General features: G+C 41.7%; 2 protein-coding genes across 12 annotated transcripts in view; both read right to left on the minus strand.

Moving 5' to 3' along the window:
• The window catches only part of ARNTL2 (aryl hydrocarbon receptor nuclear translocator like 2), a 40,692-nt gene extending 39,905 nt beyond the window's left edge, over positions 1-787 (minus strand). For 2 of the 7 annotated variants that reach the window (XM_040545149.1, XM_040545146.1), the window contains exon 1: positions 565-787. In XM_040545149.1, the coding sequence (XP_040401083.1) occupies positions 565-652 (88 nt within the window). In that variant the 5' untranslated portion in view covers positions 653-787. Of the gene's footprint in view, positions 1-531 lie in introns of all 7 variants that reach the window. The other 5 variants (XM_040545145.1, XM_040545143.1, XM_040545152.1 and 2 more) reach the window with 5 other exon arrangements.
• A 9,334-nt stretch (positions 788-10,121) lies between these two features.
• The window catches only part of STK38L (serine/threonine kinase 38 like), a 49,681-nt gene continuing 41,271 nt past the window's right edge, over positions 10,122-18,531 (minus strand). For all 5 annotated transcript variants that reach the window (XM_040545155.1, XM_040545158.1, XM_040545159.1 and 2 more), the window contains 3 exons: positions 17,246-17,341; positions 15,518-15,609; positions 10,122-14,290 (listed from right to left, as the gene is read on the minus strand). In XM_040545155.1, the coding sequence (XP_040401089.1) occupies positions 14,163-14,290; positions 15,518-15,609; positions 17,246-17,341 (316 nt within the window). In that variant the 3' untranslated portion in view covers positions 10,122-14,162. The remainder of the gene's footprint in view (positions 14,291-15,517; positions 15,610-17,245; positions 17,342-18,531) is intronic.

The raw sequence follows: 18,531 nt of genomic DNA on the forward strand, positions 1-18,531 counted from the left end.
GAGTCAAAAATCACTACACTTAGAATACTAAATTATGCTAGGATGACTTTTTGGCAGGCAAACGTATGAGGTGCATAGCTAATTGCGTATCAGAAACAGCGTACTAAGTCAAACATAAAGAAACCTTTGCAGCCCACATCACATCAGTATGATGCCACATCTGTAGCTTGAACAAAGTGAAGTGCAGTGTGGACATTATGCTCGTGGCTCCTCTGGACACGCACAGTCCACCGCCGTTGCATCCACCCCTGCACACCTCAGCTACGCTCCAACCAGAGTACGGCTCGGGCTGGAAGGGACCTTAAAGATCACCCAAATCCAACTCCAAGAAAGAATTGAAGACACAAGAAGAAGTGAGATGGCACAGCCCCGAGCACACTCAGGGCCACCGCACGCAGGGCAGAGCCCCCTCCCTGCCCCGGGTTTGCAGCACCCCAGCCCCACTCACGGGGTCCCACCGACAGGCAGACAGACGGGCGGACAACCACGCCAGGTCGCGCCCCGCGGGCGGCGCCCACCCCCGACGCACACCTGCCCGCGCCCACAGCGGCCGCCCCCCGCCACCTTCGCCAGCCCGCCGCTCCTCCTCGGCCCCCTCGGCGCTCCCCGCTCCTGCCTCGGCCATGGCGGGCACCCCCGGCTCCGGCGGCATGCGGGAGGTGAGCTAAGGTGAGGCGTAACAGAACGGAACAGCCCGGCCCGAGGGCGGGCTCTCCGACGCCCCACCGAGCTCCCACCCCCACCCTTCACTGGCACCGCCTCAGCAGCTCCGGCCCCGCCGCCATTTTACTCGCCCCTTCCCCGCCCCGCCACCATCTCACGCCCCTCCGCCCGGTGGGGTGGTTCTCGCGAGATAGCGGCGGGGCGGGCGGGGAGCGGTCAGGGGCCAACGGCTGCTGGGTGAGGGAAGGGAAGGTGTGGCAGAAAGCCCTCAGTGGGAATCTTGGCATGATTTTGGTTGGGTGACACCTTTTTTCGGGGTCATTTGCTCCGCCGTGTGGGCAGGGCGATGAACAGTCACACATGCAAGTAAAAACTAGCACAAAAATAGTTAACTCTTACCGACATGGTGAATTGTGTCAGCAGACCTGCATTCTGCTAGGCACTGAGGGTGTAACCTTGGTTTTGACTAATGCCAGGTGTGTGCTTTCAAAGTGAAGATACCCAGTATCCTCACTGCATCTTGGTTCGCAACCTGGAGTGGTCTGGCTGTGTGAGAACTGTATTCCTTTCATGTGGAAACCTCAAGTTGCACGTGAAATTGCTTAATGTGCTGCACCTGGTAGTGGGCATCTGCTCCACACGACTCCACTAAAGCTAACCTGAAATGAAATCTCTCCAATGCGTGGTGTGGGCACCAGGACCTCAGCAATACCTGTTCCTCTTAACAGAACCACTTTTACTGTGTTGCCCCAGCTCACTCACGTAGCCTCTGCTCAGTTCCAGCTGTTAAGAACAGGCCGTTGCCTAAGTCTCTTGCATCCTTGACTTGCGGAAAACTGACTCCACAATCAGTAAGATTGTAAAGTAGGTACGTTTATTCAGCACTGGGCAGCACGGGGGGGTAGTCCCACCAAAGTCTTGCGCATATGCATATTCATAACTTGTCCCTGCTTCATATTAAAATTAGTTCCAAGGAGTTATTTCCATAAGCTCCTCCCATCTGCACTTGCGCAGTGTCTCCTGGTGGTGGTCGCCGGGGGTCGTGGGGATGAAGGTTGGTGACTCTTCCTCACCACCGCTAGTTGACCTCTTGTCCTTGTGCAGACTCAGTTGCTCCTTGGCTCTTGTCCATCCGCAGAATCAGTTTCTGCCAGTTTCTTAAGACAGGCTCACAATCTTATCATGAGACTAACCTTGGTAAGGGGCCCAAGGCTTCTTGCTTTAATTAATTTGCACAATGCACAATAGTTAGCAAAGACACTAAGTAGCATCCACTAGTTTAATACTGTCAGCGCTCTACCTCTATTTGCTAAGATTCTCCTAACTCCCTCTCTCATCCTTACCTGAGCCATCTTGCATCTTGCATATTATGTTCTTGCATGTGTCCCTGCACCTACCTGTTGAACTCATGTTCAAGGGGCCAAGTGTGTATAGGGCAGCTGGATCCAGGTGATATGAGACCTGTGTGAAGGAAGCTACCTCTGCAGGTGTACTGTTCCATTGACTTCCAGAGCTTCTGGCAGTTACTAGTAATGGGGGCTCCTTTGGAACTAGCAAAAGTAGGTGCACTATTCTCAAAGTGTATCACATTGTCAGCATCTGTTCTAGAGGTTAATGTTTAAGTTGTTAAAATTTCTATCTTTGTGCAACAGACAACAATCACAAAAGTGATTGCTTTTTTGGTCTGGAGGCATAACAAAATTATTCTCTAAGATAAAAAGAAAAGCATCCTTTGCTAAAAGTGAAAAAGAAAATTAAATACACACACAAAAAAAACATGTTGGTTTTAATAAAAGCAAGAATATTATTTACCTAGGTATTTTCATAATTCATTACATTATGCTAAGAGGAAAGAAATGTGCGTGAATGTTTGTTATCTCTCCAGGTCAAAAGACATTGCAAGCACGCAAAGCATTAAGACAAACCCATGAGTAGTAAAATTGCTCTTGCAGAAATAAATTGCTTGAAAGATAGTTTTCTGAAAGGCTCTTCTTCAAAAGGATAGCGACATGCAACAGAGCAATAGGTCTAGTGCTGTAGTAACAGTCCGGAGGGGAATCCTGTAGTAATAGACACCTCGCCGCTGGTGGTAAGACTACAGCTAGTTAGGGCTTTTTAGAAAATTACAAGACTGTTTATTGCTGCCTTGCTTAAAAAAAAAAATCCCCCAAATAAGGAAATGCTAATGTCCTACTAAATATTCTTAATAAAGCTTGGTATACCTTTTGGTATACTTGGGCCCTTTAGCCCTTTTTTGGGCCCCTCACTACAGCAAGGACATCAAAGTGCTCGAGCGTGTCCAGAGAAGGGCAACGAAGCTGGTGAGGGATCTGGAGAACAAGTCTTACGAGGAGCGGCTGAGGGAGCTGGGGTTGTTTAGCCTGGAGAAGAGGAGGCTCAGGGGTGACCTTATCGCACTCTACAGATATCTTAAAGGAGGCTGTAGCGAGGTGGGGGTTGGTCTATTCTCCCACGTGTCTGGTGACAGGACGAGGGGGAATGGGCTAAAGTTGCACCAGGGGAGGTTTAGGTTGGATATTAGGAAGAACTTCTTTACTGAAAGGGTTGTTAGGCACTGGAATGGGCTGCCCAGGGAAGTGGCTGAGTCACCATCCCTGGAGGTCTTTAAAAGAGGTTTAGATGTACAGCTTAGTGATATGGTTTAGTGGAGGACTTGTTAGTGTTAGGACAGAGGTTGGACTAGGTGATCTTGGAGGTCTCTTCCAACCTAGATGATTCTGTGATACCTGTCTGGACATAAAATAAATAAATAAAAAATCACGTGTAAAACAGATGTTTCTATGTCTGTTTTCTCTGTGAAGGCAGGTCAATATTTTATCTTGGGAAAGCCAGTATCTTGAAACAGAAGTCTCAAAAAATCTTTCCTTTTCTGTTTCCATCATCTCATTTAAGACAGCAGCTCACCGTCATACTTATTTTCATTGCATATAAACATGTAAGTTTGCCAAAATACTTTTAAAAACCTGAGAAAGTAAATCCTCACAAAATGATGTGGGAAAAATCCATCTGACAATGTGATGGAAGATTACTAACTTTCCTAGTCGGTGATAGAGCTGCTAAAAAACAGAAAACAAAGATATCTTTCCTTCATAGCTTTCTGAGATTTACACAGAATTTAGTTACCTAAACTCCAAACTGCGATCTTGAGAACAACTACTCGGTTGCAGTCCTGAACTCCATTTGTGCCATCTTTTATCTTCTTTTCTAGATTTTCTGTCATTTGGCTTTAATATTGTGGAGGCCTGCAAACTGTGCTTGCTAGACTAGACGTGTGAAAAAGGCAGAGTGGGTGAGTGGCTCTAACAAAACATGCTCACCTGGCCAAGGAGCGGTGCCTGCCAGCTGCGGATGTCAATGAGCAAATGCAATTGCACTACTAGGACGTTCTCAGCATACAATTTTTCATAAGGTACTTTTTTCCCCCTTGCAAATCCACTTGTCACCTCAGAATATGAGGTAATAAATAATCCCACAGTCACTACCTGTAGTGCTGTATGTATTCTGTCATGTTGGTTCAGTTGGTCTTACAGAATTTGTATTGGAGAAAAGCAATTACAAACCACTCTTGCCTTAAATGAAAGAAAAGGCAGTAGGAAGAGCTAAAAGACGGGAGTTATATTGTGTTGCCATCTTCGAGAAAATCAGTATCATTGATATACACTTATTTATATCCTACAACTGATACTGAAAAAACACAAACTCACAGCTCCAAGAATTAGTTCACAGTAAGCTTAAATTTCATGTGGGGCTCTGCCAAAATACTTTTGCTCCAATTTTGAAGCTAGGAGCTTCCTCTTTCAGGTTTGAATCATCGATGGACAACCAAATGTTAAAATTTCAGTCAATCACATTGTCTGAAAATGTTTCGGAGTATCGATAACCACAGAAATTGGAAAATGGCCATTGTTGTAAGGCAAAATGAGTTGAAGATATAATAATAGTTCCAGGAAAGTGTCCTTTAAGCTATTAAATACAAACGCTCTCCATATGGGAATATTCAGCATGCAATATACTCTTTTTTTTTTTTTAAATTGACTCACTAGAAACAGAACTAATATGTCTTATTTGCATTTTATTTCACATTTTTAGTGTAACAATAGCAGTACTTGTAATTCAATGAATGCAAATTTTTTTGTACTTAATGATATGTCTAGGCCAGAAAATAGATCAATCCCTTGGTGATATTTCTGCCTGTCATGCTTTCTTAGTAGCTTCATAACCTGTGTATTTTTCTTCCTTGCTCAATGTCACATTTCCTGGCACTTACAAAGTTCTTATAAACCTAGTGCACCACCAATTCATTAACACAGATTTTAAACATCATTTATTATATTTGTTTCTTATTCAAAGGTGGTGATTTGTCTCATTATTGAACATTCCATACGTTTCATATATGACAGTCACTGGTGTTTATAGTAGATAGTTAGCCTTGAGTGTTGGCAGAGTAGGATCCCAATTTATGTAAGGCACTGATTTTGAATAGGCCACACTTGATATATTTGCCCTTTTTAGGAAAGCACTTTCTCTTGAGCAGCTTTTAGCTATAAAATAAAGAACAGAATGCTTTATGTAAGCAACAGATAACCTCTTTTTTTTTCCAAACAACTAATACAACAGCTTGCTAAAGGGGGTAGAAACAACAATCAAACCTCAGAGCAGTTAAATAATAGCCTGTGACAGAACAGTTAATGAAAGGTGTCTGTATTATTACTCCTTTTTCTTTTCTGTGAATGGTTAATAACATCTGAAGCATAGTGTGTTTTAACTGCTGCACAGGACACAGAGAGCACTCAAACAGCATTTCTCTGAGATACACTCCTGAAGGGAGTGCTAATTTCTGGTGTGTTTGCTGGGGCCGATGTAGCTCCATGCACACTACCCTTAAGAGACCTATTTCAGAAGCGGGGACAGACTGGAAAAAAGCACTCTCCTCTGAGGGACCATGGAGAGGTCAACTGTGTAGTACTAGGGTGACTTTTATTGCTTCACATAAAAAGGACTTAGGTGGCTACTTGGGGCTACCTAGCTAATGCTTTTCTTCTGGAACTTAATAACAGTAAATTGAAGTTAATGAGCACAAACCACACTTCAAGCAATTTGTTGACTTTGCTATAAATTCTGTGCATTAGTAAAATGTACCATCATTTTCAAGCAAAAGATATTCCCCAAATCAGGAGAGACTTTTGCTTCAAAAATTATGTAAATGGCCCAAACACACTGTAATCAGCCTATAAAAAGCAAACTAACCAAAAAAAAGCCATTTAAAATTATGTCCACTCAGTAACTGGTACAGAAGCCCTTCAAAGAAGCAAAAGCCCAGCACAATACAGTGAGTGAAGTTACATGTGTTATGGTATGCAGTATGTCAGATTGGGTTGTGATAGTGAAATATTCAGGCTTTAAAGATTAGTGAATCACTGACAAATTCCTTACAGGATGAAACAAGTTTCACTTGGGAAGAGCTTCAACTCCTACTTGCTCTCTCTCTAATCTGAGCATTGGAAAAAGTAGGATGATCAATTTACTTTGAGGTTTTCTAACAAATTTAAAAGAAGTCAAAAAGATGAGCATTTTTAGAAGTGTTTTTGTTATTTAGGAGTCCTGCCTGGCAACAGTTTGTGCCCACAATATAATCCACTTGCTTGTATATCTCTTACCTAAAAGTCTCTCAATTTGATGGTGCCACTTTCAATTTAAAGACAAAATAAACTTCACATCTTAAATGGTCTTTTCATTCCTAGCTGGTACTTTTGGAATGTGTGGCAAGAGCCTAGTGTCTAATGGCTCTGAAAAACACCATTGCAGTTACTCTACAAAAGGATAAATAAAGCTACATAGGGAGTCCATTGAAAATGAAATGCACTTGAGATGTGCCCATGGTGCACAAATGGCAGCCCACAAGCTGAGTCCTAGCTCTCTAGAATCTCTGAGCTGCAACCCAGTGCTGTTTCTGCTGTGGCTAGAAGAGACCGAAGCCAGCTGCGAGTGCAGTGCATCTCCAAGGACAAAACACCTTTTTGTGGGCTTGCACACAACCAGTCTTTCAACTGCTGAGCTGCAATCATCTCATTCATCTTTGCCTGCAAATAAGGTCCAAACAATGTATCACATCGCTGCCTGAGAGTCATCTCCTTGGTTAAAGCACATTTGTCATCCATTGCACAGATTCCTGGTCTCTCCAGACGTTACCAGCCTCAGATTAAACAGCTGGTATTGGAAAAATGCAAAGACACAAAAATGTAAACCACCTTAAATCTGTGCAACTAAGTCAAGAGCGAATTAACTGAGGACAGAAGTCCCCCGAGCAGTGCACGCAGTGGGTTGTGTACGTCTGACATTACTCAGCAGAACGCCACTGGCTGAGCGCAAGGTATCCGTCGGTCACTGGCTGAACTTCACAAAGCCAGGAGCCACACCGCACTGCCTGCTTCCCAGGACACGCAAAATCCAGACTTGGGCCCAGCCCGGGTCATGTCCCACAGTGATGCACTATGCTATCTCAGAAAAACACACCTAAAGGAATTGTACATTTTGTGAAGCTTCCTTGAGGCATTAGTTTAATTCTGTTTGTCAGACAAATGAGGTGTAATATTTTCTTCTTTAACAGCAACACCATGCAAGTTTCTCACCTTTGTATTTGAAGCCAAAAGTTATCCTCTTGACGTACTGCTTTTCAACCAATTTAACACTACAGGTAGAAAATCTGTTTGTCTCATTCCTGAAGAACATAAAAGCATGGCATCAGCAAGCAGCTTGCTTTTGAAACCATACTTATTCACTGGTTTCTCTGCTTTTGATAGGGATCTTTTGCTGACATCAGTGGGAACCAGTTGAGATCTCAAAGGCAGCCTGCTGGACTGAAAATCTTGAGATGCATGTCTGGTTTACCAGTGATTCACTCTGTCATGACCAGAAAGTCATTGAGGCTCTTATCTGATCATTTGTCATTATTAGACAGAGATAATGAAGCCTGAAGTAGGGAAATAAGTGCCCGCAACCAGCAGAGCCATTGCAGCCTTTGGGTGAGATCTAACACTGGAGAGGTGTACACTCACATTGGTGCTCCCCTTCAGCCCCCCCTTATGCAGCTGGGCACGGGGGTGCAGATGTGCCCTTGGGGAGCAGCTGGCACCTGCCTGCACATCAGACATACTCCCACACATCCACACTGAGGGGCAGATTCTACCTAAATCCCTGGAAGTAAACAATCTATAGGACACAGTTGGTGTGTGTAACACCTGCTGCCTGTCGCTGCTGTCTTTTTTTCCAAAACATGGATGCGGGGGCAGTGGTTACACCCTGCTTTTACACAACAGCTCCAAGCTTGCAACACTCTCTGCTGTTGAGCTCCCCTTTCACCATCATCTAGTTTCAGGGGAGGCACAGAAGCAAGGGCAAAGATTTGGCATTTGGAAGGGCGAGGGCAGGCAAGGACAGCTGGAGGGGAAGGGACGGGGACTGCCACCAGCAGAAGGCAGCTGCCTGGGGACAGCACAGACGTTGAGCGCTGTGTGTTCCTGCGGGAGAAAGAAGCTGCAGCAGATGGTGGCTCACTAGAAACAGATTAAAGCAGCTGGTATGGAAACAGGATGTGGCATCAAGGGTTGGTTCAACTCAGAAACAAGCTGTCCCTAGCTGAGCTCTGGCTTGATTGAGAAATGAGAAGCCTGGGTTAATTTCCCAGAGTGTGAGAGGGTTCAAACCTACACGCCCCACTTCCCCAGGGAACAGCAACCTCCATGCCATCAAATAACTTGGAGAGAAGGGATGGGAGGAGGAAGTGGTGAGATGAGCTCCCTGCATGTGCAAAGATCCAATTCCCCTTACGGCGACTGCAGCAGTATTTCCGTGCAGCCAAGTACACAAATCCAGGCTGCTGAGAACAGCAGTAAGCAGGAAGGAGTGGGGGGGGGCTGTTCTGCTTCATGGTTGAGGTACAGATTCAGCCTGGGGTCCTGGGTGCCCTCCTTCGGCAGTAGTCCTGCACTTTAGACGATCACTAAAACAGTGGTGACTAAAGTTAATAATTATAATTAAAACAAAAAAAAAAATAAAGGGAAAAAGAAAATACCAGACTGAAAGCACATAGCAGGAGAAAAATTGGTAATTTAGAATACAACAAACTTAAAATCCTCTTAGGAGACTTCAGGACCATTACAACTGACAAAGAATATGCTCATTCCATTACATATATGTGAACCTGCCCTTCTCCAGCGTTAAGCTGCCCCAGTAGCTGCTGGAGCTGGTATCTCAGACGGCAAGCTCCTTTAGCCAGACACTCATCCGGTGTGTCGGAGCCCAGCACAGCTGACAGGTGACACTAGTACAGCACGCACATTTCAAACCAACTTTCATTTTTGAAATTCAGCTATTGGATAAGGCATTTTAGAACCTCTGTGATAAGTTTACATACCCAGTAAATAAAATTAACCTGAAGAACTACATTAAGCACTGCCTGAACTGCAAGTCCACCCTTGTCTAGTCCAGAGCTGGGAACCACTACTGTCATCACACCCCTTAGCAAGACAGAACGTTTTGAATATTCCTTCCTTCTCTTTTCATAGGAAGATTGTCAGAAAGACATTTTATTGTCCAAAGCATAATCATTTTGGTTACAAGGCACACTGTACAAAAAAAAAAAAAAAAAGCACAACATATTTGCACTATGTTTTATAAACACTAAATTATATACTATTTGCTTGAGTGGTCAACTTAGAAAAAACATATTTGCACGTGCTGAAGGTATAGCCTTTATATTTAAGGTGCTGTATTTTTGAGAAATACTGAATTTGGAAATGCAAGGAGAAAAAGAACCAAGCCTGCAGTTCCTTACGAGATGTAGCTCAGTGCAAGATAACCTCTGGTTACCGGAAGAAAAGTGTAATTGCATTAAATAGAATTTGTAAGATCCTGTTCAAATTGCATCAGCTTACTGAGAGCAGTGATTCTTGAGCAGAGGAGGGCTGTTATTCATTGGAGGGCTACTCAGCGGGTAGCTTTGCTTTCAGCTGCTCACCTTAATATAATGTTTTACATTAATGCCTAACAACTGCATCTGCTGCCACTGCTCTAAACACAGTAAGGAATTGGGAACAATAGGACAAAAACATTTCTGTGATGAATTGAAGAACAACTGTCCATGGAAGCCTTTCTTGACTAAATTACGATCTCCAGGGAAGGAGATGAAAGCCTCCTGTGAAGAGTGGTAGCCCTTTTAGAAGCAGCTTCATGTGACTGCAGTTGGTACCAGTCAGGTAATTCTCGCTCTCTGTACATCTGATTGAGAATAGTGACGCGCATTCTCATCTTCAATTCCACTGACAATGAAACCCCCCCCCCCAAACAGTGTTTCAATTCCCTAGATGTCTCCCATTCTGGAAAAGAAATAAACCCAGCACATTACTGTAAAAATAAAGAAATAAAAAACTGCAACTTTACAAAAAGAATGCTACTTTTATTTTCAAATGCTGTAAAAAGCCTCATATAAATTTTATAATGCTTCTATGTAACCTTCCCAACCACAACTAATGAAACAGTCTAGGAAAAATATAGCAGTTGCCATTTTGACTCCAAGAACGAGCTGCTGTAATATATCAACATTAAAAGGACAAGGTACAGTATGTTACAATGCTTGTAATTGCTCATATTGAAAAAGTGAGAGCACTTCCTAAGCATTAGAGTATAACTGGGCTAAACTGCAGTATTCCCTACTTGCTGTTGCAGAGGAGGAAAGTCACCTTGTTACAAGGAGCTGACACAACACCCTTTGTACTGCTTATGCCCATTTCTCTTAGTAGTGGGGAGAGCTTTCAGCAAGCCCCTTTGCACTTTGGTGAATTCACCCATATCAGATGCTATTATTCCATACTGTATCCAACCACTCAGCTGTTTAACACTTGACCTATAAAACTAACATGTAACGCTCCAGCAAAGCAAATTTAACAGTGCAAATGCAGTATCAACAATATTTGATTTGTGAATGCTGGCAATTTTTTTTTATTATTTTAACTCCTTTTTGCACGTTAATGAATGCATATGTCCTATACCTAAGGCCACGCATTCATGCTGATTAGAGATGGGACAAAGTGCAAAAGCTCAGATGTGTTTTCTAATTCAAACTTCCTCCCCAGTTTCAGCGTATTCAGATCCAGAATTTAGATTCAGGCTCACTACTTCCATTGATGCACTCAGGTTTTCCCTGCTGGAATAGGTTAACTTCCCAGCAAACCTCTGATAAGAATTTGCATACAAAATTCCACATTTTAACAAAAGTTAACAAATCATACTTCCACAAAATAAATTTTCACATGGTTGCAATTATCAAGCCATTTCAGGATCTTTGGTACTCCAAGAATAAGAAAAATAAATGGCACAGTGACAAACAACACCAAAGGAGAAAAAAAATGAACCATCCAAAGGAATAAGACAAATGACCATCCAAAGGAATAAGACAAAAATAAAGCAAAAAGATATGTTGCACTTCCATTTTCTGAAAGCCAGTGCAGATTAACCTTCTGTTCTTTTTAATCTATTATAGTGTCACAGTTTTACCTTTGAAAAAAATAAAAAAGTCTATAATCCTAAAAGCAGTAGTTAACATTTTGTTGGACTTGACTTCTTGATTAAAATAATTGTTTTCAAAGAAATAAATTCAACTACCACAATACAGGAGTTTATGCTAAATAGGCTGCAGGCTGTTTCCTGAAGGATACAACTCCTATGTGAGCACTGATATGTTTAATTATCTGCAATTTTAAATGCGTATTATCTTTAGTGTTATGAATATAAGGGTTCAGCTGTTTCCCAAGTTTGTAAACCAGTGAGTATGTACAGACATAGTTTATTAGATAGCTTTAAATTAAGAGTGTATTTATCTCCCCTCCTGCAAACTCTACAGGAAAAAAAACAAAAAAACCACCAGTATTACTGAGCATTTGCAGTTTCCATGAAATTGATCTTGTCTTAGCAAATTCAAGCAAAGACTTCTTTTTATATTACACAAAAGGGTAACTGTGGTCTTTTGAAATGTGTTGTTCACAGGAATTCCACTTCTGGTGCATATAGTGACCCCATGAATGAGATTGGAAATTAAAACTAAGAAAAAATCTTTTTTGAATAGCGGTACCCTTTGAGGCAAAGTCTGCATCTTGTATATATTCTGCCCAATCTCCCCCATCTTGGTAGAAAGGACTGAATGTCAGGAAAGGAATTTCCTTTTCTCAGAAGCCTCAGAAGCTGCTACGCCAGTGGCAGAAAGAAATGCAAAAGTATAAAAAGGTGGATTTAAGTTACTGGCTTTGGACAGTCTCTGGATGGATACAGTTGACCTTCGCTACATTGCATTGACATGGCTAAAGACAACACCAGAGAATTTCTGAAGGATCTTGTCCCAGTAGCAGTAAAGAGGTGTTAATTAGCGTAAGGTTTGTGAAGAAAAACTAGGAGATCACATAGTTGTTCCCACTTAAATTGAACATTTAGGCAAAGTTTAGCTCAGCCATAATCTGACTTTATAAATTGGGTGGGCCCTGAAGGATACTCTTCTTTGATGAACTGAACGCTATTTCTTTTGTAGAAAAGCAGCATAAGTAGCAGATGTTAGATGCTTGAAGGAAGATAAAGTATTGGAGGAAAGGCATCACTGAAGGCCTTGAAGAAATTAGCAGCTGTTGGATCAGGGAAGACTACATACATTGTCAGTAAGCTGCTGGTGCACAGAAGTTTTTCTGGTAAATGGACTTTTATGCAACAGATGAACACTCCAAAGTATGTTTTTGAAGCATACAAATAATTCAGAACAGCTGATACCATGGTGCCTAACAGCAATAAATATTTCTGTAAAAGCTTTATAAATAGTCACTTCCATTTTGCTGTAAAAGTCAGTCTAATGGAGTCTTCCCTACCACAGGCCAAAACATCCTGTGCTTCACTCTGATGGGTGTTGTGGGGGCTTTAGAATGCCTTTCACTTGTGTTCAAAGCAGGAAGACAGCAACAGTGACTCTGCTCGTTGAATTACTGGTGAATTGTTCATTGCTGTAAGTCTCTTTTGTAATCAGAAAATGATACCAAAGTTTTCCACTGTATTGTGATAGATTCAAAGTACTGAAGATAATATGCTAGTACAGGCAGGGATGTAGCTCAGGAAGAAAATCATAGCCAGTACACAGTTTTCTGCTTTGGTTTCCTTGACCCAGGGGAAGGAGACCCCTCTCTACTGTCAGTTTGTCACCATCTTGCAGAGTGGGGAGAACAGGTGTAGGTGCTCTGCCTGATTCAGTCGCAGTTGTTTGTGGTTCCTGGTAACTGGGCTTCAGACTCAGCTGATCCCTTATAATCCCATGGTCCACGTTAGGAAGAGACACTAGAAAAAGCTGGAGCCCACAGAAGAGTGAGTCTAGTTGGGCACTCCATTTCCTCTGGTTTGGCAGAGGCTGCTACAGGTATCCTGGAAAGAAAAGGGTGCAACAGCATCCCTTCTTGGAACTTCTTAGAGAGATGAAAAAGAAAAAGCAGCCATTTGATCACTTCTCTAGGATAAGTTTTTCTCAGACAGAAAAGGATATTTTAAATTCTCAATAGCAAGATTATCTGCCTTCCAACAGAGGCTGAAATGCAATCCTGAAAACTGCCATATTTTCAGAACTTGGTAATGGAAAAAACAAACCTGTTAAGAGTTTTTGTCATTGTTACTCAGATTCCTTTTTTTCTTCTGAAGTTGTCAACAGGTATCATCATCATGAACAGTATCATCATCTTCAGTGATAGGACCTATTAATTATCAATTGAAGCAGAAATGCCACTATACAGATCACATGGACCATCTTCCTGCCCCACAACCCCCACAAAAAGGGACAATCTGCTCACAAAACCCTCCAGCGGGGAGCAACGAGGCTAGGCAGGGTACAAGTAGGCCCCACAGCACACTGCTATTTAGAATAATCCAATATTGCCACACTCATGGGGTATATCTGCAGACCACAACTGGAACACCCTTGAGCAACTGCTCAGAGAATTTTGAAAATGTGAGCAATTTTTTTTTTTTTTTTTTTTTTTAATACTGCATATCTAAAACCCACCAGGTAAACAGTATGATAACAATACTGTGTAAAATGATGTGTTTTACTCCTGGGTGGATTAGACAGTTTACAGTACAAACAAAGCCACAGGACAGAGAGGCATAATTAACCATTATACACACATAGGCAGTGCAGTTACAAAGGGATGTACATTCCTTTTATTCCAGTACCTTTGTATAATAAAGTTAACAAAAATATTCAAATATTAAAAAAAAAGAAAAAAGCCAGCTGGCACTGCCAACTAATTCCTGTAGTAGTCTTAGAAATCCTAATCCTGTAGAATTTCCTTGTGAAATTGATGCGCACCAGTCAATGTATTGATAACTAACGCCAAGCGGGTCTGGTGATGCAACTACCTGAGGTTTGTGTTTTTATTTCTTCTGTGGGTCTGGGTTTTGTTTCACAAGTTCCCAGCTTTCATGTAGGTAGGGATTGAACCACGCTGTGTGAGCCCTTCAAACCTCTTGTAGGTATAATTGAGGAAAACCCAGTCTTTGGATTTGTAGTCAGGCTCCGTTGTGTTTGGCACTAGAGTTCAGATACAAAAGTAAAAATCAATCAATCAAACAAACAAACAACAAAACAATTAAAAACAGTGTTGCTACTGAAAGGACTTTTCACACATCAACAGTCCTGAACTTGTATTTCCTTACTCATCAGAAATTCCTTGAAAAAATCCTGTTTCTAATCAGGTCAGCTGCCTTTTGTCATTAATGTAAGTGTTACATTAGTTTAATGTAGTTTAAAAAGTAACTAATAAGTGACTTAATAGTCACAATTTCAGCATGCATCTCTGAAGTGAAAAAAGTTTGGCTTTGTTTGTTAATGGTTATTTTCTTCTGTATATGTATATACCATAGGCTCCCATACATTGAGAGGAACCTCTTAAACAACTATGGCATATATAATTAGAAGAAACAAAACATTTAGAATGCACCATGCACAACAAATGCAGCAATACACAGTGTTATCCTCACCACAAACAGAAGAAAAAGTTTTATCCAAGTTCTCCCAAGAGAACTACATACATGAAGCACATGTTCCTTTTCTAGGCCTTCTGCCTGGTTATAGCTTCTGTGAGGCTCATATAGCTAGCAGGAGATCTAGTCACGTTTTATTTTGTGAGCAGCCCACATGGCTAGTGTGCTGAACACTGACATTCACTGCAGAAGGCTCCTATATTCAGCACTCAGGTTGCTGCTTTTAGAGTTCTACAACAGCATTTTCAACTCTAGGTGCCAAAAATGCTGATCTCCAAGTTTGTATTTGGGTATCTAGATGTACATTTTCAGTAATACAGTGGGTCTGAGATGCCAAAACCAATACAAACACACTTGGCGTTACCTAAATATGGGAATAGCTAACAGGCACTGGAGAGGCACTGTTTGGCATAAAACTAAAAAAAAAAATAAAGGTCAAAAGCAAATCAGTGCAGACTGTTTTTATCAGAATTTTTTTAGACAGACTATATGGTAGAAAACTGTACTGCTTTTGGTGCTCACTACATATGCAAACTATTTTCATTAATATACTTAACTGTTACAATCTTTTTTTCCCCTAAAGTTTTAAGGAAGTAGAAGCTATGAGAAGTCATACGTTTACATTTGTTTTTGAAAGAGAATCTCTAGATCAAGCCTGTATATTACCTTGACTAGGACATCAGAAAAGTTAATAAAAACAACAAGAATGAACGAACCCATGAAGCATTCTGGCACATTATAGATAGAAATTTGGAATTTACAGTGGCAGTCTCACCTGGCTGTAAAATATCAGATTCAGGAAACTCATCGAAGTTGGATGTATCATCAATACTTTTGATTTCTATAGGGATTGCAGCTGGTCTTTCCCTGTAGATAGACATAAAAGAATAGTAAGAAAAAAAAAAAAAGATACATTAAGTTCCATTTCTTTTAACTTAGTGTTTTACAGTTACAACATCCTTGTAATTTAAAGCACAAAGCTTCCATGAGAGATGCATCTGGCCTGCCTACCTTCTGACATCATGGCAACGTTCATTAATTTCCTATCTAGCATTAGCATCTTCTTGGCAAACTTGGGGAAAACATGCTTTTCCATTAGCTGAAACAGCATTCTACACTCATCTGCTATACAGCTATTACAATCTTTGATGTCACCAAGAACCACAGCGGTTACCTTCATTTCTTAAATCCTGCCTACCCAGCCAAGCAGGATTTTACTCGCATTTGAAGCCGTTAGACATGTTGCTTTACAATTCCAGTACCCATCAGCCTGAAACTCATCCAAACACCTTTTGACTGTAGCTCCCATTTCTGATGCTCAGTTGTCAGTATCTCTCATCCAAAATGAGTTGAGTCACACGTTACTGATTTATTAGCTTAACAATCAGACAGTCCTTTAAAAAGCTTTAAGGTAGCTTTTGAAGTTACTTCAGTGATCTGTCCCATGAAAGCATTCAAACTGGAACATGGCACTGTGGGGGAGTTATTAATTTACAGCTGTAAAATTATTACAGCTCTGATTATTACAATTACAGTTAAATCCAGTTCTGGGTGGAATGGGGAAACCCTTTTGCCACATTGCCAAATGTGGCATGAACAGGTAAGTCACTGCTGTTGCTGCTCATTAATGTTTCCCACACTGAAAAGATAAGTTACATGAAGCTTTCCACAACAGAAGAAATGAGAAGTACATGAGCTGAACAATCACATGCCCACTGTGTGGATTTTCATATGCAAAAGTGCAGTATTCCTGAAAGAGCAGACTACCTCAAGCCTTAAGAAGGGCTGAAGAGTAGCTATTACTGCAGCTGAAAACATCTGTGGGCCCAAAGTCTGCTTTGAAGGTGCTACCACTGCATGTACACGCAGATGTAGCTCAGCATCTGCACGCACGAGCTAAGGCTAGACGTGGTATGGCTGCCTCGGCAGGGCCTCTACCCAGGCTTGGCCAGCAGAATTTAGGCCACTGAGGCTGCCATTCTGAGGTGAGTCAGTGCCTCTGCCCAGCGCCCTGTAGACATAACGGTTCCCCCAGGTGCAAAGACATACCCTGCATTTTCCTCCTACTTGCTGCCTTTCATCTTCATTCATCTATTTCCCCTGCATTTTTGGGGCAGAGTTTGCTTTTCTCTTGCTCCTATTACAAAAAATAGTGAATTATAGCAACAGCTGCATTTCCCATTACTGATGGAACAGGAGCTCTCTGACAATATCAGAGCATAAATCAGGAATAACTTGACCACTCTACCACATTTTTTTTTCTATCCTGGGCAATCTGGGCCAACCTGAGAAATCTCAGGACAGTAAACTCCGATCAGATCTACGAATTACAGCACAGCCTGAAAACCTTGGCTGTCACTCACTATTGCCAGTAGTGCATTTCAAAATAAGAGGTAAATTGAAGAGAATTATTCTTGCCATCGTAGTGCATGAAATTCTTGCTTTCATGGCTGCTATGCTCTCTATAGAATGTGTGTGTATATATATGTATACACATATGTACCTGATATGTCCCCAGTCCACACCTTCAAAAAATGGATGACTTTTTATTTCCTCTACTCCATTACTACCAATTCTGTTTTCTGAGTCGGTACAAAACCTGAAAAGGTGGAAAAATAAAGAGAATATTACAATAAACGCAGACAGAAGCAACAGCGAAAAACTGTGCCATGGTATCCTGCATCAGGAATTTGAGCAAGTTCTTTTAAATTGCTGTATTTTCCAAGTAATGTAAAAGTAGCCCATTGCATCTAGGAGATGAGGGGAAATAGCAGAAGTAGAATATTGTTAACATTCCCAAAAATGAAGGTCATGATGACAGTAACTTGCACCTTTTCTAATGATATTCCGATCTTCAAGTTTAGTTAAAAGTTACTGCATGTTCTAGTCTTGCAAGATTAGTTTGGAATAGAAACTCTTATGTCCCTACTACTGAAAACTCCTTTGCACATTCTCAACTATTTAAAATCCATGTTTTAAAGTCAAACTAATAGGAACATAGCATGTGATAGAAGACTACTCTCACGTGACATTTTGGAAGTAAGGTGAGCCAACACAAATTCAGAACATGCCATGTCCAAAAAATACCCTACTCTCCCCGTCATTCCGACTTCCCTCCCCCCAGAGGTCTAGGTGCTGGTGGCATGAAGACCCAAGGCCTCTCTCTGTTATGGTCCAACTGCACAGTCTTGGCTCAGACTCCTGATTAAACTCTCAATCTGAGAGAAGAAGCTGTGAGAGTCTGTAGAGACACGATAAGAAAGGTGAAAATGAAGACAGAGATAAGACTCTTGAGATGGGGACAGTTACCAGCTGAAGTAGGCAGAAGGATAAACACCAACAAGCAAAAGGATAAAACCCTGAAGAAAAAAAGAGGGAGGAGGAGGTTCTCAGATAGTACCTTGGTGACATCAGGGATTTGTACCAGGGAGCAGCAAAGGCTGACTCTCTTCTCCTCTGGACTGATGCCTACCTGACTGGAAAAGGCTCTTAAGCATTTCATCAAGGAGATAGTAAGCATGCCAATGCTTAGCCTAGGAGTTCATTAAGCCCTAGCTACATTTTGCAAAGATGTAATTGCTTTATATTTTTACACTGTCCTTGCAGAGTCTCTTTGAGGATGGCAAAAGGTGTCAGAAGTGACACAGAGGGAGGTTTACAATAACGGAGGAAAACATCCATGTCAAACAAAGCTTGATTTTGCCCAGTGTGGAGTCCCTATCAACCTACTGGAAGTGGACGTGGGCCTCTTGGCGCTCTTTAAATCAACCGACCTTCGTTACATGAAGT

Source organism: Cygnus olor, chromosome 1, assembly GCF_009769625.2.
Source record: "Cygnus olor isolate bCygOlo1 chromosome 1, bCygOlo1.pri.v2, whole genome shotgun sequence".
NCBI classification, from domain to species: Eukaryota; Metazoa; Chordata; class Aves; order Anseriformes; family Anatidae; genus Cygnus; species Cygnus olor.